This window comes from Hemiscyllium ocellatum, chromosome 13 (assembly GCF_020745735.1).
Source record: "Hemiscyllium ocellatum isolate sHemOce1 chromosome 13, sHemOce1.pat.X.cur, whole genome shotgun sequence".
Lineage (NCBI taxonomy): Eukaryota > Metazoa > Chordata > Chondrichthyes > Orectolobiformes > Hemiscylliidae > Hemiscyllium > Hemiscyllium ocellatum.
Window position 1 is genome coordinate 36,337,816 of NC_083413.1, and position 21,642 is coordinate 36,359,457.

At 38.3% G+C, this 21,642-nt stretch overlaps 1 protein-coding gene across 3 annotated transcripts in view; it reads right to left on the reverse strand.

Moving 5' to 3' along the window:
* The window catches only part of LOC132821860 (endothelin-converting enzyme 2-like), a 171,809-nt gene that overhangs the window by 10,218 nt on the left and 139,949 nt on the right, over positions 1-21,642 (reverse strand). For all 3 annotated transcript variants that reach the window (XM_060834755.1, XM_060834757.1, XM_060834754.1), the window contains exons 7-12: positions 18,345-18,410; positions 17,137-17,325; positions 14,276-14,418; positions 10,042-10,156; positions 6,336-6,446; positions 1,984-2,082 (exon numbers count right to left, since the gene is read on the reverse strand). In XM_060834755.1, the coding sequence (XP_060690738.1) occupies positions 1,984-2,082; positions 6,336-6,446; positions 10,042-10,156; positions 14,276-14,418; positions 17,137-17,325; positions 18,345-18,410 (723 nt within the window). The remainder of the gene's footprint in view (positions 1-1,983; positions 2,083-6,335; positions 6,447-10,041; positions 10,157-14,275; positions 14,419-17,136; positions 17,326-18,344; positions 18,411-21,642) is intronic.

Here is a 21,642-nt window from a genome sequence, read left to right on the forward strand (position 1 = left end):
CGTTGCTGCAATTAAAGAAATGTTTCCAAAGCTTTTTGTCTTGCATTTATTAGAACAAGTGCAAGAATGCTAAGTTTTAAACAATCACAAAATTTTATACTATAGGAGAAAAGGGTTCATCCAGGAAATCACCAGAAATGGCCATCCTTCCTACACTGTTACCTCAAAAATTCTCCAAGGATCTATTCTTGGACTCCACATAAAAACAGAACCACAGTTTATTCACTGCCAATGGATCAACATCCTGGATCTCCATTCCCAACAGTGCTGTGGTATGAACTGCAGAGGTTCAAGAAACCGGCTCACCACACCTTTTCAGGACAATTACGGATCAGCTGACCTTGTCACCAGTGCCTAGATCCGATGAATGGGGGACATTTATCCTCTTTGTACCTCTCCAGCAGGATGAATGCATCATGCAAAAATCCTGAAAATTCTGCATTAACGTGGAGACTATTTTTTCACTTGTATGTTGTCACAAACAATCTGGACGTTTAGTGAGTTATCACCCCTTCATTCAAGAGAATTAATAATATTAGCTCACATAGCAATAGGGTGCCATCTATGCTCCTTGCACATTTGGTAAACCGAGAATCAGCATGACACTGGATTGACAGCCTTTTTCTGTTGCTAAATTGGATACATTTTCCAGCGATCTGAATTATCAATACACATTCTGCTGGCAGCATTGTCAATATCACAGTTTGCCTGTGGCTGCCTGAAATGATTTGATCAGAGTACGGATGTGACCTTCATCCCTCATGTATTAATAGTACAGCTAATCATTTGGATCACTGGTGATGCATTTTTTAAACTGCCCTTTCTATTTCCAGGGGAGGGATAATATCTTGGAGGAGTGCAACTTCCTCACATCCTGTTATTAACTTCCTCCCTTACAATGACAAATGGAGAAATACCTAATGGAAATCCCATATCTAGTCCTCAGAATCTTACACTGCCTCTAAAGCCAAAATTCCTCTATTTTTAATGGGATGTGTGAGTCGCAGGCAACCAAGATTAATGGCTGTTACCATGACTACAACTAACTTTATATTCAATTAATCAATCTGGAATATAAATTCCACTAGCAGCAATGGTGGGATCTGAAAGTGTGTTCTCAGAAAAGTAGTCTGGTGTTCTGGAATACCAATCTGGTGATATTACTACTGAGTCACTATTTCCCTGATAAAATAATAATTCTGGTCTCAGTTGATCTTGATAGCAGGTATACCTTGTATAGTCTGGTTTAGTTTGCCTCTGTGCATATGCAAGAATACGTTGTGGAATTTGGACATACTGAATCTGCTGGCCCTTAGCTACAGAGTCATATTGCACAGAAACATACCCTTCAGTCCAAACAGTCCACACCAACCATATTCCCAAAAGAAACTGGTCTCACCAGCCTGTTCCTGGCCCATATCCCTCCAACCTGTACTAGTCATGTACTTATCCAGGTGTCTTTAAAACATTGTAACTGTGCCCATATCCGTCACTTCCTCAGGAAGTTCATTCCATACACGAACCATCCTGTGAAAAAAAAAGGTTGCCCCTCATGTCTTTTTTAAATCTCTCTCCTCTCATCTTAAAAATATGCCCCCAGTCTTGAAATCTCCCACCCAGGTGAAAAGATACCTATTTAGCTAAATAAATTTAAAAAGGTTCCAAGGGAACTTGACAAGGGGCATCCAAGGGAGGTAGCTGCTGCAACAATTTGCTCATCAATAAATCAGTTTTTGACAATTCTGTGTTAAAGAATGTTAAAGATAACAAAGAATTTGGTTTTCACATTTCACCAGTGGATCTCATCAGCACAAAAGTATCATTAAAGTAACATAAGTGTAAATCTTAACATTTAACATTGCAAGACATTCTAAGGTGCTTCATTATCAAACATTTGTGTAAACTTTCAATTGCAATGTAATAGGTTTGTAATTCAAAAAACTGAATTATCTACCAAAATCGAACAATTTGAGAAGCACGAACCTTTTCCTTAGCTGCTTGTCGGGTTTTATCATCCATCCAAGCAAGCTCGTCCAAACCATCTTTAAATGCTGTTCGAATTTCATTAATCATTTCTTCTGCCTGGATATCAAATTAGAAAGACAACGGGTGTAAGGTGTACTTCAGGCTTCATTGTGGAATCAAATTACAACACAGGAGGCCATTCAACTAATTATCTGTGCTGGTTCTCTGCAAGAACAGGTTAGCTGGTCCCATTTCCCTTCCCTTCCACCCTTTCCGTCTAGCTCCGGAATGCTTTTCTCTTCAAATAATTAACTAATTTCATTTAGATAGCCAATATTGAAAATACCTCTATCTCACATATGCTGTGCCAGTCTAAACAACAGGATGTGTGAAACTTTTTGACATTGATCCTAAATTCCCTGTTTTCCCAATGAGAACAGTTTCTCTTTACCTATTCTGTCCAGATCCCTCATCATTTTGAACTCAATCAGATAAACTCTTTCAATGCTCTTCTCTAAGTAAAATACCTCAGCCTTTCCATTCTATACATGCAACTCAAGTCCCTCATCCCTTCAGTCATTTTCATGAATGTTTTTGCACTTCTCTAAAGCCTTCACATTTTTCCTGAATTGTAGTGCCCAGAAAGTTACATAATACTCCAAATGAAGCTGAATAGTCTTTTGTAAAGTGCACAATGCTGTATGCCTGATTAACGACTTTCTCATGCTATCTTCTCACTTCAATGATTTGTAATCTTTTAGTCTTAAGTCTCTCTGCTCCTGCATTCCCTTTAGAATAATTTGATTTATTTTATGACGTCTCTTCACATTCTTCGTACCAAAATATTCTCACTCTGCATTTTGTTTACCAGGTAAGTTTCCAGCAATCTATGTCCTCTTAAAATCTATCACTATTGACTTCACTGTTCATATGACTTCCACATTCTTTCCACATTCTGAGCCATCTGAAAATTTCAAAATGTTAATCCATACAACTCTAGGTCATTAGTTTAGATTAGGAAAGACACCATAATCCTAACACTGCCCCTTGACAATCCCCACTGCATCCCTTCCTCCAGAAAGCAGCAGTTTGTCATTACTGTTTCTGACAATTGTGTATCCATGCTCTCCATGTCCCTTTCATTCCAGTGACTTTAATTTCATGATAATCCTGTAATGTGGCACTTCATTAAGAACCTTTACATGTTCATGTACACAAAAGTCTACTGCATTAGTTTTACTAACCCTCTCTGTAACACCAAAAAACACAATCAAGTCAGTTAATTATGATTGCCTTGCTGACTCTGCATTTGCCCAAGTGATTATTAATTTTGTCTTGGATTATCATGTAAAAACTTTTTTAACACTCAATTTTAAACTAATTTGGCTTTAGTTGCACAATTATCCTGCACAATTTGAAGATCCATATAAAATTTGCAATTCTCCAGACTTCTGAAGCCAGCTCAGTATCTAACTTGTACTAAAGCTGGAAGTGTAAATAGCTCACAGTTATTTGGTTGATCATAGTTTAGGCAGTTTAGTTTCTATATCAATTTAAAACTAACTAAATATTGCTTGAATTAACATTAATACAGAATAATCTGTCGACTGCAAAGACATGACACCATTTGGCCTATATTAAGTGCAAGAATTGTAGCTGCAGTAAACTTGTCAACCTTGCAATGCACTGGAACGCATTTATTCACTTACAGGATATGGGCAGAGGGCAGTTAAGGGTCAACCACATTGCTGTGGGACTGAAATCACATGTAGTCCAGACCAGGTAAGGATGGCAGTTTCCTTCCCTAAAGGGCATTAGTGACTCAGATGGGTTTTTCTACAACCAACAATGTATTCATGATCATCATTTAGATTCTTAATTCCAGATATTTACTGCATTCAAATTCCACCACCTGCCATGGCAGGGTTCGAACACAGGTCACCAGAACACTACCTGGCTCTGATTCCTGATGAAGGGCTTGTGCCCGAAACGTCAAATTTCCTGTTCCGTGGATGCTGCCAGACCTGCTGCGCTTTAACCAGCAACACATTTTCATCTCTGAATTAATAGAGCAGCAATAATACTACTAGCCCAGTGCCTACCCTAAAAGTTCTATATTGTACATTCCACTTAGGTTGCATTTGATTCTCTGGTCCAAAACATAGTTAATAAATAATAACTAATGATTGTAAATAATATTTAAAAGTACTTTACAAAAATACAAGAGTCACCAGGTGGCATCACTTACTAATCTGTGCTTGCTCTTCAGAATAAACCTCTCATAATTTGTATATTTTGTATTTTGCCACCAATCAATATAAACTGCAAATTATCAACTATTTTGGGGTTATAGCTCTGTTATCTTTGCCACTAAAGGTGAAGAAGGTATTGTTTTCACACATTCATCTGTCTAGTTTGTGCACAATGCATCTTGAAAGTAAATCAGCACATAACATCAATGGTGAGCAAGTTGTTGGAGAGAATCCTGAGGGACAGGATGTGCAGGTATTTGGAAAGGCAAGGACTGATTAGGGATAGTCAACATGGCTTTGTGCATGGAAAAGCATGTCTCACAAACTTGATTGAGTTTTTTGAAGAAGTAACAAAGAGAATTGATGATGGCAGAGCGGAAGATGTGATCTATATGGACTTCAGTAAGGCGTTTGACAAGGATCCCATGGGAGACTGGTTAGCAAAGTTAGATATCATGGAATACATGGAGAACTAGCCATTTGGATACAGAATTGGCTCAAAGGTAGGAGACAGAGCATCATGGCGGAGGGTTGCCTTTCAGACTGGAGGCCTGTGATTGGGATGCCACAAAGATCAGTGTTGGTTCATGACTTTTCGTTATTCATATAGATGATTTGGATGTGAGCATAAGAGGTATAGTATGTAAGTTCGCAGATGACACCAAAATTGGGGGTGTAGTGGACAGTGAAGGAGGTTACCTCAGAGTACAATAGGATCTTGATCAGATGGGCCAATGGACTGAGGAGTGGCAGATGGAGTTTAATTTAGATAAATGCGAAATGCTGCATTTTGGGAAAGCAAATCTTAGGAAGACTTATACACTTAATGGTAAGGTCCTAGGTTGTGTTGCTGAACAAAGCGACCTTGGAGTGCAGGTTCATAGCTCCTTGAAAGTAGAGTCGTTGGTAGATAGAATATTGAAGAAGGCATTTGGTATATTTTCCTTTAATGGTCAGAGTACTTAGTATAAGAGTTGGGAGATCATGTTGCAGCTGTACAAGACATTGGTTAGACTACTTGTGGAATACTGTGTGCAATTCTGGTCTCTTTTCCATTGGAAGGGTGATGCTGTGAAACTTGAAAGGGCTCAGAAAAAATTTACAGGGATGTTGCCCGGGTTGGAGGATTTGAGCTATAGGGAGAGGTTGAATAGGCTAGGGCTGTTTTCCCCGGAGCATTGGCGGTTGAGGGCTGACCTTATCAAGGATTATGAAATCATGAGGGGCATGGATAGGATAAATGGATGAAGTCTTTTTCCTGGGATGGGGGAGTCCAGAACTAGACAACATAGGTTTATGCAAGGGGCAAGATATAAGAGAGACCTAAGGGAAAACTTTTTCACACAGAGGGTGGCATGTGTATGGAATGAGCTGCCAGATGAAGGAGTGGAGGCTAGTACAACTGCAACATTTAAGAGGCATCTGGACGGGTATATGAATAGGAAGGGTTCAGAGGGATATGGGCCAGGTGCTGGGATGTGGGACTAGATTGGGTCGGGATATCTGGCCAGCATGGACGAGTTGGACCGAAGGGTCTGTTTCCATGCTGTACATCTCTATGACTCTATGAACTCGATACTGATAGGGTATGGACTAAGAAAGAACTGGGCAATTTTGGTGAAGATCCAAATCTGATTGTGGATTTTTGTTTCAAAGGCCCCAATAACATCAGGAAATATGGCAACTTGACCTGTCTTTAAAATAATGTACATTATTTTAGTTAGAATGTTAATTGTTTTAGAATATTATTGATTATGTTTTTGCTGCTGTGGTGGAATTTGTCAAAGCTGTTAAAATGTGAGTATTTCTCATCATAACACGTCAACCTGGAAAGAAAAACACCTCACATTTATGGGATAAAACAACAGCAATAAATTCATAAACATTATTATGCACTTTTTTGTTGAGGTAACACAACACGGTGGATATAACCAAACTGCTGATTGTCCTCCTCAGAATTGTTCTGGAACGTTGATGTTTATTTGATGGATCAGTTACTGTTTGCTGTATGTAATGAAAACATCTTTTTTTTCAGAAAGAAGTACATATGTTCTTTAGCTCACAGAGAAAATCTTTGACAGTGAATACTAATGAGGTTTGAAACACAAGAATACTTACTACAATTTTGCTATCTTTATCAAATGTAACTTTTACAAATAATGCTCCCAAGGCAAATCCTAGAGTGTCATCTGTATTTCCAATGCAAGTCTGCCATCGAGGAGTACAGGACTGAAAGAGATCAAGTTTTAGTAACATGTGACACATTAATGTATTTATTGAACAGAACATGAAATGCATATGAAATATATAATATCTGAACTAATTCCTACAAAAGTGCAATTGTGCTACTTATTGTAAATATAAAATAATGTTGATATCGTCTGGTGACAAAGATTGATTCAGATCGGTCTTCCTTTGAACCAATTTACCAACATTAAATATTTTGTTTCCAAGTAACTCTACAATGCTTTTCATTGCTGTGTCTGGCAGTTTCCACATTAACACAGTTGCCACTGTAAAACTGCTGTGTACTTAGGGCCAATAACTTGAGTAAGAAATTGCTAAAAATTGGACATTTAGTACTGCTTACAATTTAGGTTTTACTTCTCACTAAAGTGACTGAAAACAGGAATTTGAGACCTCTTGAGCAGATAAAACACCAGAATTTACAACAAGGCTTTCCTTCAGTAATATTCAAGAGTCAAAAAGTGTGGTGCTGGAAAAGCACAGCCAGTCAGGTAGCATCCGAGAAGCAGGAGATGACGTTTCGAGCAAGATGAAGCCCTCATTCCTGATGAGGAGCTCATGCTCAAAACATCGACTCTCCTGCTCCTCGGATGCTGCTGGACCGGCTGTGCTTTCCCGGCACCACACTTTTCAATCCTAATCTCCAGCATCTGCAGTCCTCACTTTCTCATCGGAGGTCATCAGAAGCAGGTTTCTCACAAAATGGCCTCACATGAATTACCCTTAAGCAATTTACAATGAAAGCAAAGAAATACTGAGAAACATGAACATTAGAAATTTAACAGCTATCTAATATTTAGGGTTTATTTCAATCCTGATTATTTAATTTTTCTTACACGTCCTTAGACATCCAAATAAGATCACACGATCTCTAAGAACTCAAGTAACTTTTCACCAAGCACATGATGGCACTTTAAACAGACATTGTATTCATTGTTAATATTGTAAGTAAGCTAACAACCATGACATAAGGCATGAAAAGTTATTAAAAGGCCCTTGGTTAAAATTGAAATATGCATGTATTTCTGCTATAATATCCCTTCTACAAAATTGCAGCTTTAATTCTTTCTAAGCAGCATCAGGCAAGTTCCCCATAATATCATAATCCAAAAACGTCTTTACAACTGGATCAGACATAACATGAAATACAGTACATTATCTCTAGAGAATTTGTAGACTCCATATCCAGCAGACAAAACAAAGCGACTAATGGGAATGTTTTACATCTTAAGAACAAAGGGAACAGTAATAACATGGCGCACTTTGTAGCTTAGCTCTTCAAACAGTTTGTGCCTGAGAAATAGCTAAATTTGCAATAGATTATTATGAATAGTTTTCAATTTCAATCATCTTTCTAATGGTCAAGTCATTTCTTTAGTTGCATAAATAAACTAATGTTCAATTTAATAATAGACTCAGTCTGCTTCCTCAAGTAATATGTGGGTGGTCTATCACATCCTTCAAAATTTTGGAATATACACAGTAGATGTGGGAGAATTTTGGTCAATTTTGAGTGTTACCCTAGACGCCTATACATGAAGTGCTGATGGTGATAATGATCACTATCGAACAATATTTATGAAAACTCAAATGTTAACAATTACAAACACCAATTAATTACCCGCATATGGGAAACTTGCCAGAAACTGTGTTTGCATAATTGCAGATGTCAGCAGACACTGCCCATGCAACTGCATTCAATTAGAACTTCATTCAAACTGAATTGCAACACATTTGAAAATCAAAATAATTTGTAAATTAATGCTGAGCACATTTGGAACAGTTTATTTGCTAATTCAAGACTACATGCATAGTAACATAGTCAAATAGTAACCAAAAAAGTAATTCCTTACTGTATACAGACTTCAAATGTGTTCTCTCAATACTCTGTCCTTATATCAGGTTGTCTTTCCAAATCCTGCTTAGAATGGCACCATTGTAAAGGAGCTTGCTGCTTAACAGTAGCAACTACTTGTACGTATATAATGCTTTTAAGGTAATAAAAGTCCTAAGGTCTTTTTAAATGTTGGCCTATTCCAATTCAACACCTAGATTTGCATACATCTATTGAAGTGGATTACAGAAGTTTCTACAATTGATTAGCCAGCACTCATTTTGCAGGTTCACACTTGGAACCCAATTGTAGATACAGATACCAGTGGCTGTTACAAACATAATTTTACCTCATGTGAATTGTCATCAGCATAAAGAAAGATAAAGAAAAAAATCCCTTTAAAAAGAATACTTACAATGTATGTCTAATGGAAATGTAAAATGTAGTTAGAAAGCTTGGGTTTATATATTTCAGTCAATAAATAGAATTTAACAATATTGGAAAAATGGTTATTAGGAATATCTCCCAACATTCCTTTATGAACTGAAGAAGAATGTGCAGGGAGATACCACTGAACCATGAGGCTGGTCTGAATCAGGCAGTGGAGTACTTGGTAGAGAAGCCCAGCCTTGCTGCTTGACCATGAAGCTTTTTAATAGGCCACTCACAGATGCAGCATTGTCCACTGATAGTAGGTTTCACCAATGAATATGTCCTCCTGCAACTAAATCTCAAATTTCTCCATACCTTGATGATACTTAGAACTTATGTTTTTAAGAAAATGACAGAAAGCAGAAGTGGCATAAAGTAATGACAGGAATTCATATCCTGTTGTCAAAGTCCTCATTATATTGTGAGATTCCTGCCACAGTTGCGGTGAGGGTGTGGTCACATTAAAAACCCAACAACACTCAAGTTTACAGCAGAGGCAACAGGGAAGACTCTTGGAAAAAACGTCTGACTATCCAAAGCCTATGAAAATGTTCTAAAAACATTTAGTTATCTAGTTGTCAGAGAACTTTAGATAGCCAAACCAACAATTTGACAGTGACTAATGCGCCTGGGATCAAGCAATGTTCTTTCAATATCTAACATTGGTGCAGATGTTGAATGCTTCTGTGATTTTTGTATTGTTATAATTGTCTTCTAATTTCAATTCATTTACTGCCAGGGTGGTAGAGGCAGATATTATAGGGTCATTTAAGGGACTTTCAGATAAGCACTTGAATATGCAAGAAATGGAGAGATATGGACCAAGGGCAAGCAGAAGGGATTAGTTTAATTTGGTGTCATGATCAGCACAACATTGTGGGCCAAAGGGCTTGTTCCTGTGCTTACAGTTCTATGTTCTATTTATAAAACTGAGACAGTGATTACAATTTAGCATCATGTCTAAATCTATTACAGGGAGCTGCGATCCTGTTGAAAAGTTGGAAAAAATATCTATCCCAAACATTCATGCAAGCACCGGAAATTATACTTCCAAATAGATGATTATATTTGTTACAAACACTGAAATAGCCATGCAATTTAGTTTAAACAGTCAAATAACAAATAGTACATTAAAATATAAGTGATTACATTTCAAAAGGATGAAAATACGAAACAGGTTCATTCGACCAGTTCTGGGACATTAGACCACAATAACAATGAAGATAAACTTTCCTTCTCATATTTCAAACATTTAATCTTGGTTTCTGGCTTGATGTAAAACAAACTATCCAGCTTAATTATTAATCTCACCTTCTTAGTACCATAGAGAGTTTCCAGAAGCTTTTCCTGTGCATTTTCAAACCGTTGATCCAGGTTCGATGCTGTCTTCAGTACTAAATTCCATATCATATAATTGTTCAAAATGCTATATGATTTGAAACATTTAAATTGTTAAATATTTTTGCATGTAAATTTAGATATACTGTTCCATATCATATCTAATTTACTAAAATATTAACTTTCTCAAAGTACAAAACTTTTATCCAAGACTGAAGAATACAGTTATTACTTAAATTTCTAACTAGAAGTATAACTGTTTATTTCAGTTGTTTTATTAATGTAAAATGCAAAAGTCACATGACGTCTTTACTATTTTCTTTAGTGAGGAAGCTAAATAGACATATCATGTTTTAATATACAAAATATAATTTATATTTTGTGAAGCTAAGTGTGAAGTGATTCACTTTGGTAAGAGTAACAAGAAGATGGAGTACTGGGCTAATGGTCAGATACTTGGTAGTGTGAATGAGCAGAGGAATCCTGATGTCCATGTACACAGATCTCTGAAAGTTGCCACCCAGGTAAATAGTGCTGTGAAGAAGGCATATGGCATACTGGCTTTTATTGGTAGAGGAATTGAGTTCCGGAGTCCTGAGGTCATGTTGCAGTTGTATAAGACTCTGGTGCGGCCGCATCTGGAGTATTGTATGCAGTTTTGGTCGCCGTACTATAGGAAGGATGTGGAGGCACTGGAAGGGGTGCAGAGGAGGATTACCAGGATGTTGCCTGGTATGGTAGGAAGATCGTATGAGGAAAGGTTGAGGCACTTGGGGCTGTTTTCATTGGAGAAAAGGAGGTTTAGGGGTGACTTGAGAGAGGTGTACAAGATGATTAGGGGTTTAGATAGGGTTGACCATGAGAACCTTTTTCCACATATGGAGTCAGCTATTACGAGGGAGCATAGCTTTAAATTAAGGGGTGGTAGGTATAAGACAGATGTTAGGGGTAGATTCTTTACTCAGCGAGTCGTGAGTTCATGGAATGCCCTGCCAGTAACAGTGGTGGACACTCCCTCTTTATGGGCATTTAAACAGGCATTGGATAGGCATATGGAGGATAGTGGGCTACTGTAGGTTAGGTGGGCTTGGATCGGCGCAACATCGAGGGCCGAAGGGCCTGTACTGTGCTGTATTTTTCTATGTTCTATGTTCTATTTTGTGATGTCATATTGTTTGTTATCATATGAGAGTAATTATCTACTTACTGGAAAAGTCAAGAAAGGAAGTTTATTGCAGTTGAAAATTAAGAAAACAACTAAAATGCTGTTAAATAAAAATTGCATTTCGGTTGGAACAGTGATATAAAAATGTCACCCACCTATAAAAAAAGCATGGGAAGGTTCTTTATATGCTGCTAAACTGCATTTCACACTGTGTCAACCATCAACATTTATAATTAGGTTTGATGTAAAAATATAAGGCTCTGCAAGCAAACTTACCCTCTAATTATTTTTTCTGCCTACATCAGAAGTCTATCCTGGAAATACAGCAGGACGCAAATTGTGGAGCCATGCAGTTTAGATGAGATGGCAATAATAGGAATAGACCACTTTGCTCATGCTTACCCTGACATTCAATAAAATAAAGCCAATTTGATTCAGTCTTTCCTAGCTATCCTCCATAACTTCTGACTCTCTTATCAAACAATATCCTAATTCTATCTTAAGTATCTTTCGTGACCTGGTCTTCACTGTTCACAAGAGAAAGAATTCCACCTCACAGGAAAGAGAATTCCACCTCACAGGAAAGAGGATTCTAAACATGAGGAGGGAACAAACTTATACTAATTTCTACCTTAAGCAGGAGGTCACTTCTTTGAAGCTGAAGTCATTGTAGACTCCCCCCTTACGGAAAATATTCTCTCAGCATCTATACCCTCAGAAATTTATATATTTCAAGTATATTGCCGCCAACGGTAGAAGTTGCATGCTGTGAAACTATTGTGGCAAATTTATGTCATAATTTGCTGGAAAAACAATTACATATTGAATGTAATGGCTGATCGAGAGTAACATGGCTTATGTCTGAAACTTCATGAAAGTAGCAGGTCTAATTCAGAATGTAATAACCGAATTTTTTAAATTATAACACATTAACAACAATGTTCAATCTGATAATGTAGAGAAAGGTTGCAGACTGTATAGGAAGAGTATCCAGGTTGAATTTAATCAGACTTATTTGTACCGAAACAATAGTCCAAATAAACAAATAATTTATCAAGAACCCATGATTATCTTAACTGAATAAGTAAATCAACATGAATGTGATTTTCTTCTCAATTGCATGCAGCATTTTCTAGATTGTAAAACACATTTAGCAGACATTCTCAAGTATTAACATAACGTTAAAGTTGGGGTAAAATCAAAACATTGTTGACTTTGTTTAAAACTTAGTTGAGTTTTAACATTTCATAAGGTTTTTAAAACAAGTAATTAAAATGTTCCCCTTGGCTACTGTGCTGGGCAACAGAATACTGTTTTTAACAAAATTATTCTTGGCAACTGAATGTTGCTAGCGAGGCCAGAAATTATTGTCCATTCCCCCATGCCCTTGAGCAAGTGTTGGTACACCACATACAACTGAGTGGCTTGCTAAGGTATTTCAAAGGGCAGTTAAGTGTCAAGCATATTGCTTCAAGTCTATGGTCACTTGTAAGCTTGGACAGCAGATTAGGATAGCAGATTTCTTCTCTTGTAGAGCAGCAGTGAATTAGATGGAGTTTCACAACAATGTGGCAGTTTTATGATCATTATTAATGAGACTACCATTTTATTCCAGATTTACTGATGAAATGGATTTAACTGTGAATGTGGGATTTAAATTTAGCTCTTTGAAGCATTAGTTCAGGCATCTGGATTATCATTCTAATAACGTTACAACCATGATACAGTACTCTTCCAGTGCTATTCTTCACCAACCTAAGCAGAAATGTCAATGACAGAGAAATAAATTCAACAAAATTGATAAATTGATGTCACAATTCATGTTAATGGGTTGGGGGGGCTTAATTTTAAGTCCAAACATCCAGCAAATTATGAGCGGTTCATGCAATGACGTAAGTGACTTGCAGTATAATTTGCTGGAATTTCTGTCCCAATACTGAAAGACACACATTTTCACACTTTGCAAGTTTTAGTGGCAAACAAGTAAAAAATGAGGTCTGCAGATGCTGGAGATCACAGCTGCAAATGTGTTGCTGGTCAAAGCACAGCAGGCCAGGCAGCATCTCAGGAATAGAGAATTCGACGTTTCGAGCATAAGCCCTTCATCCTGATGAAGGGCTTATGCTCGAAACGTCGAATTCTCTATTCCTGAGATGCTGCCTGGCCTGCTGTGCTTTGACCAGCAACACATTAGTGGCAAACAAGACAGGCAAGCAACTATATTTAACCACAAGATTGACTTGCTGCCCTGCTTTTGCCAAGCAGTATTTTTACTCACATGATACTTGATGAATATATTCAAGTCAGAGTTTCATGATGTCATTATGCAAATTTTAACTGGCTAAGTTCTGTAAATACTGCCAACTGGCACATTCACTGAGAGAAGAGAAAACTAGAGTTGTTTGTTTCATCATTACTGATGAGGTGGCTGAAGTTGCATAAAATCGGTCTATAATTTGCAGACATGCAAGTCATTAGGATCAGTGTGTGGTTGTATGCAATGCCCTTACACTGCTGTTCCAAGCCTACAGTTCCCTTCTGTCCAGTTTTGTCCGCTTGACTTACTTTCATTAAGCACTTACTGCATTTCATATATGTTTCATTTGTTCCTGCCAATAATATCATGGAAACATGAATAGGTTATTCACCTCTTTAGTCTGCCCCACTATTCAGTCAAATCATGCCTTCTGTATCTTAACTGCTTATAAAGAAGTTTACAAAGAAGCAGCTGAGTTTATTCTCCTCTACTACGCAGCCACCAAAAACCCAAATGCAGTTAAAAATCAGGGTCTTACTCTAAATGAAAACTAAATATTTTTTGGAGGGGGAGGGCGAAGCAAGTGGGTACTGAGCGGGAGGTATTTTACATAACGAACTTCTGCTTTCAAAATGTAATCTAGTTTATTTTATTAATAAAGTATTTATTAATAATTAATTACACAACTACTTTTTAAATTTCTGATCTCTGAAATTTCACTCCCTTGTGTATGAATAACAATTACCAAAGCACTGTCTACAAAGTAACAATCTATCTTCAATTACCTCTTGTCAGTATTATTAATAAGATCAGACACCATCTGCAGATATTCTTTGGCATAGACAACTACTGATTCTGTTTCATTCAGGTCCACTGGTGCCAGTCCAAATGATAAATAATCCAACCAGTCAATGGCAGGTGCTAAATTCTGAGAAGATAAAATCCAAGGAAATCCATAATTGAAAACTGATATCAAATTTGAGCAATTATTTTTATTTCACTAAGTTGTCCTAAAGACAAGTGGGTTTATTAGTTAACAACAGTCACCTGAAACCATTTTTTTATTTCAATGAACACACTGCAGTTACAAATAAAACTTGTGGTGCGGGTTTGTTTTGTGGGGAAGTGGAATTCACAGTTCTGGGTGGCTTGCCTCTCCTTCTACTATTGTCACTTTGTTGTTATCAGTGATCCTCAAAGTGGCTTGCATCTTGATTGAGAAGGAGATGCAATGCTGAGCAGTTAGCAGATTTCTCCTACCAGATAATGGTGCCAATGCTTTAGGGTGAACATGAGTATATCTTTTTGCACCTTTCTTTGACCATCCTTTGAGCATTTGCCAACAAGAGCTAGGCAACGAGAAACTGCCAAGGAAGGTGGTTTCTCAAGCATTCAAAAGCAAGGGAATGTCCATCATTGTTGTTTCTTCAGAATCGGGGTTTCAATACTGGCAAATGCAGCTTCCTTGCCAAGACTCAATGGAAGCACCACTGGTGCAAGGTCTCAATGATCTGTGTGCCAGTAGATGATCTAGGTTTTATTATAATAGAGAATTGACAATACAATAGCCTTACAGAGCGAGACCTTTCTGACTTTCTTTGTTGTCAAATTGTCACAACTTGAAAAAAGGCAACACAGCCACAGTTGACTCTGTGCAGGACTTTATATCGGAAGTGCTACACATACATTAAAATCAACTCATCTATGCAGATGGCATGCATGAATGTTCAACTATCCTGGGAAGGACACTACAGAACTATCATTTTGATGATTTTTAAGGACAAGGCAAACATCGTATATGAAGTGTTGAGAAGGTTAAGCCCCCTGTGAATGAGCCATCATGCAGCAGCTTTTCACCAAGTGAAGTTTGGGGAGTCCTCTTCGCTAACATCAAACAGCTGATGTCAAAGTTGAGACAGTTCCTCCACAGATTAATCATGTAACAATCTGATACATAGAATCATACTTCTTGATGACCTATCTCCTATTTGACCAACGGGACAGATCCACTCAAGTTGGTGGCACTGTGTCTATGCTGAGGGAGTGAGTGAGTCTTGCAGTTCTCAACTGAAGTCTCACAGCATCATTGCTGGGTCAAACTCCTTCCACTCCCTAAGGAAAAATACTTTGAGTGTGCCTACATCACAGGAATTGCATAAGTTCAAGTAGGTGTTCACTATCACCTTCTCTTGGCAATTGGAGATGGGCAATAAATGCCCTGGTAAATTAAAAATTAATTTTAAACTCAGTCAGTGACTCCAACAAGCTAATGAAGATAACTTTTCACTGGGTGCTACTCAGCCAGGCTGCAGAGTTTGAAATATGTATCAAGTTCGAGGGATTCCGTTATGGGATCATCACGCACAGTCAATGAAAGTAGTAAGGAAAGATAAGGAATTAGTTATTGAAGAAATTTCTCCTGTCTTCATGAGGTGAAACAAGATGCAGACCACTGCAGTCCAGCCGGTAAAAGAAAGAAAAGGACACCAGCAAAAGTCATTGGCCTGTTTCCCAGGAAGTGTCCAGAACATGTCATAATAAATTATGGAAAGTGTAACCAACGTGTGGTTACAACAAATACCATCAACATTCTGTCATCAGTCATACAGTGTGTTAATGTTTTTGTCGATCACATTGTTAAGATTTGTTAATTCATATTTAAATTTTAAAAGAAAGAGATCATAGGTGTCAACTGTCTTTGAGCATTTGTAAATAAGGGACAGCTGGGTAACTGAGGTTGCTGAATGAGAGGTACAAGACTGAACAAGTCAGTAAACATTCTCTCCACAAAGAAATGCTATGTTTTGGTTTAAATCACACTAAATCGCTCAGAATATATGAAATGGCGTAGCAGAAAATAACTGGCTCAAGATGGAGATTTGAAACTAATGCTTTCTTCAAGCTCAACAGAGTTAAGGAGAAACGTCTTCACCCAGAGTGTGGTGGATATATGGAATGCTCTGCACCAGCAGGCAGTGGAGGTCAAGTCTCTGGATACTTTCAAGACAGAGGTGGGTAGAGCTCTTAAAGATACTGGAATCAAGAGTTATGGAGATAAGGCATGAACAGGATACTGATTGTAGACGATCAGTCATGATCATAATGAATGATGGTGCTAGCTCAAAGAGCCGAGGGGCCTACTCCTGCACCTATTATCTATTATCTATTGTCATAACATAGTAATTGGAACCATCACAAATTCACATTTTATTCTAAGTTGCAGCATTCAAAACCTTTTTTTAAATGTGAAGATTAGAGAATTCTATTGCCAAAAACACTGATATCTAGAGGACTTGATAAAGCAGCAATTTAATAGCACAAATGTGAACCTTTTGTATGACAAATACAGAATACTAATTTCATCATACTCTGGGTCACATTAGAGTTCTGAAGATGGGTCACTGGAATCGAAACATACACTGTGTTTTCTCTCCACAGATGCTGCCAGACCTGCTGAGTTGTTACAGCAATTATTGGTTTTGTTTGTGAAAAATTGTAGAGTTGTGTTTCAATCATAGGTTTTTCCAATAATTTGATGCTTTCACTTGGATGTAATTGTTTCTTAGATTTCAAACTTATTGGTGTTGCTCAGCAATGCAACAGAAAAAAATGTCCGATTCAGTCCAAACTTAGTGCATTTTCATACCTGTAATTCTGAAATGGTCATTTTGTGGTATATTTTCTCTTCGTCCCTACGTTCATCCTGGGGAACTGTGATATTTGCAAGGATAGTTTCAAATTCCAAAATTTGCTGCATCTGAATGTATGTTGAATTACGCTCTCCGCCCAGAAGTATACCCAGTTCAACCATATAGTCCAGGTATGCGTTCAGTACCTGCAAAACATTTGAGAAAGCGCAGTACACAAGATAAAGTACACGAAGCTGAAGTGATATGAAGGGAAAAGGGAACATTTACAAGACCACACTTTGTTTAGTCAATAGCCTGGAGATGGAGAAACCTGGGCAAATAATTATCCTGAATTGTCCTTGCCCCAATGTCGTTATTTACCAGAAATGGAGTAGGAACAGTTCTGCTGTCTATCTGATGAAAAATGGAACAGTATATCAGGAGCAGTATCAAGATAATTGTCAGCTCACAATTACAGTATTTTAGTTCAAGCAGCTCTCCCATCTCTGAAAAAAGATCAAACTGAGTCAGAAGAGGTGTCATCCTGATCATCATCTGTTCCAGCCTCCAAAGTTAAGAAGTTCCAAAATAAAAGTAACTTTGCAGAAACAAATTTCCATCTTATCTTAGTCTGATGCATGGTGTCAATGTCTACACATGAAAATCAGGCTCATGATGCCAATTTTTTTCAATTCCTGGTAGTAACGTCCTCACCACTTACTGGGATTTCCAAATAGTACAGATGGTTATTAAATCTGCTTCTGGCTTCTTCTTTACTATTTCATAGCAAGATGTATTTTGAAGATCAAGTGTTAAAGAATAAGGAGTATATCCCAAATACTAGTATTGAATTTTACAAGTCCAAACTTCAATTATTTTTAAAAATTATCTGTTTGAAACATATTTATATGCATACCAACAGAAATGAAAGTCCCCCTAATAGAGATAAGGGTCTTTTTAAAAAATTCCATTCACTTGTATATGCATTACAAAATAATCTTGCTGAATTTGGCTTCTGGAAAGCAATTGGAAAGTGCATGTCAAGCACATAGTTAATCATACAGAAATTAGACATACGTTCAGAAGGAAATTTATCTTAAACATTTAAACCTGAATGAATTTTTCTTGACGACATCTTGTATCCACCTTTTCCTTTCCCTTCCCAGAAATTCTTTAATAGAAACAAGAGAAAGAGAATAGATATAAATTTGATATGGCACATTACCTTTTCATTTGCTGTTTTGTTTAGGTAGTAATCACGAGATGGAAGAAACACACCTGACTGATCAACCTAAAAGAGAAAATAAAAGCCACAACATTTGAATTTATGGTATTCATGGCCTGTGGGCAATCTATTAATAATCTACCCCAACTTCCCTCAAGGTGACAGTCACCATTTTGAACTTTCCACAGTGAATGTTTTGAGGAGTCAATTCCAGGAGTTTGACCCAAAGGATGAGGCAACAATGATACATTTCAAAGTCAGGATAGGGTGTCACTTGGAGCTGATTTTGCAGGTAGTGGTGTTCACATTCACCTCCTGCCTTTGTGTTACTTTGGTGTTAGAGGTCTCATGTTCAGAACTTGCTGTTGAAGAAGACTTAGTGAATTGCTACAGTGCAACTTGTGTGTGGTACACACTGCTGCCTTATACCACAGCAGTAGAGGGTGGAAGGGGTGACTACCAACCAAGCTATTTTTTTTCTCATTCGGTGTTGCAATTTAAGTAGGCAGAAGTGGGTACTGCAGACGCTGGAGATTAGAGTCAAGATTAGAGTTGAGATCTCCAAAGACAATGACCGACACCCACAGTTACCTGGATTACAGCTCCTCACACCCTACCTCCTGCAAAAATGCTACCCCGTATTCCCAACTCCTCTGCCTCCGCCACATCTGCTCCCAGGAGAACCAGTTCCACAACAGACAATTGTGATTGTTGGAAGTCGTAGAATCATAGAGTGTGGAAACAGGTTTGTGTGCCCAACTTTTCCATCCAACCAGGTTTCCTAAACCAAATTAGTCCCGTTTGCCTGCATTTGGCCTATATCCTTCTAAATCTTTCCTATCCATGTATCGATCCAAATGTCTTTTAAATGTAATTGTACCCTCCTCTACCACTTCCTCGGACAGCTCATTCCATATACAGACCATTCTCTGTGTGAAAAAGCTGCCAATGAAGTGCAAATCAAAGCCAGATGGGTGTTATTACTAAATCAGTGCAGTGCTAGAAGGGCCTCAAATTCCAGCAACTTAGTCTTCCAACTTTGCATGTAGTGTCAGCCAGTGTAGTTATTGCACAATTGACTTCTGATCCAACATGACAAGGCTCCAATGTCATGTTCTTGTGAATGAGTTGCAAGCTAAGAAGTAAGATGTTCACATCCTATCTTCATCTTCCTTGATGATCTTTCAGCCTTCTCAGTTCTGTTGGGCCCATACATTTGTGAATTCCTGTGAGCCTGTTGGCCACTCTCCCCAGGAAGAGGCCAAAGAGATGATGACTCAGATTGATCATGGTGTGGCACTCCCCCTTCCTGAAGCTGTGACTCCTCTTCCACATTCTATGAGATTTCACCTTCTATTTTGAATTGTTTCCTTTCACTTTCATAATTTCCTTAGAACTTAATCCATTAAACCCCAATCCCAGATGTCAGTTTTGCATATTCAGTAGGATTCTGTGGACAGACTGCACCCTGAAATTCCCATGACTACTATTATCCAAGATTCTGAGACTGACAGTGGCACAACTCCTGGAGTGACTTAGCAGGACAATCTCTACTGAGCATGACCAAGCCTCTAGATTCATTGTCACAGCACCCGGAATGACTCACCTGTAATCCCTGAACTGGTTTCAATTGGCTTGAAAGGTGGACTGTGGTCCAATACCTAGAGTGCAAGGAACAGATCCTTACACTTTGCTCAGGTCAGGTACTTAAATGGCTATGGTCAACCCCCTAAAAGGGAATGAGATGCATCTCTCGACTGAGTGTCACCATACCTCTTTACTGACTGTAATCCCTTTTGACCCACGAATGAGTGCTCCCCTTGAATTTTCACAATGGCCATTTGTATGAAGCACATGCAGTTTGTTTGCTGTATAAACTGCTGGTACACACTGCCAGTCTAGGTGACACAGCCCAATACCAGAACAATGCATCCACCCCCTTAATTGTTCAGTGCTCCCCACCGTGACCAAGCTAGGTACTAGTACAAATGTGCTAAAGAACAGTGCACGTCACAGTGGCTGGCAGCCTGCAAGTAAATGCAAAGTGAGCAAGTGCAAAGGAAGACAGTTAACAGCCATTAGCCTCATCCTGTGTAGGTGTATGTAATGCACATGCTCCACTAAGCAAAGTGACCTGACAAAAGCATGCAAGTCAAAAGTGTCCACGAGCTCTAAATTCAAATGTTGAAAGGGTGAAGTAATGTGAGAATTGTGACGATATGGAGAGGCTGGTGCTTCACTAATACCTTCCTGATGAAGGACTTATGCCGGAAACATCAATTCTCCTGCTTCTTGGATGTTGCCTGAACTGCTGAGCTTTTCCAGCAACACACTCTCAACTAATCTCCAGCGTCTGCAGTCCTCATTTTCACCTTGTTCACTAATACTGTCTTGTGTGGACGAAGGGTTGAGGAAGATGTTGACTGTGGAGCATACAGGAAATATGTGCTGCATGCAGAGTTGGATGGTGGCCGTCACAAGCAATTGGTGAGCTGCTGCTGTCAGGCACCCACTCTGAATTAGGAATTTTCACATTCTAGTTTCTCAGAGAGGAGAACTGGAAGTGGTGTGTTAGTAAGACACGTTGGGCTAATAATTAGATAATATAAATAAAAATAAAATAAGTCACCATTCAGTAGCGAGATTCCAAAGTCACCTTTTAGAAAAATCGCTAAACATTTCTTGATACCAAGATTCTGATTTTTTCATTTTCATCTTATTTTCCCAACTTTCTCTGCTCACTCCAAACCAAAGTGGGAAAATTTCCAACAAATCTTCAGTGGTACAACTGAATACTTTCAGGACATAGCCAAAGCTTCATCCAGGAGGGCTGAGCCATTCCTTCAGCCTGGTTTTAGCAGACATATTCTGGAGACCATAGTAATGGAGGTTAAGGGTTATATGGAGCCTTCTGTTTCCATTAATTATTTCCCCACCACCATTTACGACCAGATGTTGCATATCTGCAGACCTTTGATCTGATCTATTGGCTATGGGATTGTTTAACTCTGTCTATAGCATGCTGCTTCAAAGGTTCAGTAGGCATAAAGTCTTGTGATGAATTTTTGCAAGTTTGGGACTCCACTTTTACCTACACCTCCTGGTATGTCTAATATGTTTTTCTATACTCCTCATTGATCAATGGTGAACCTATTGGCTAGATGGTAAAGGAAGAATAAAATACATGCTGAGTCATGAGGTTACAAATAATGTGAGCACATGGTGGCACAGTGGTTAGCACTGCTGCCTCACAGCACCAGAAGACCCGGGTTCAATTCCCGCCTCAGGCAACTGTCTG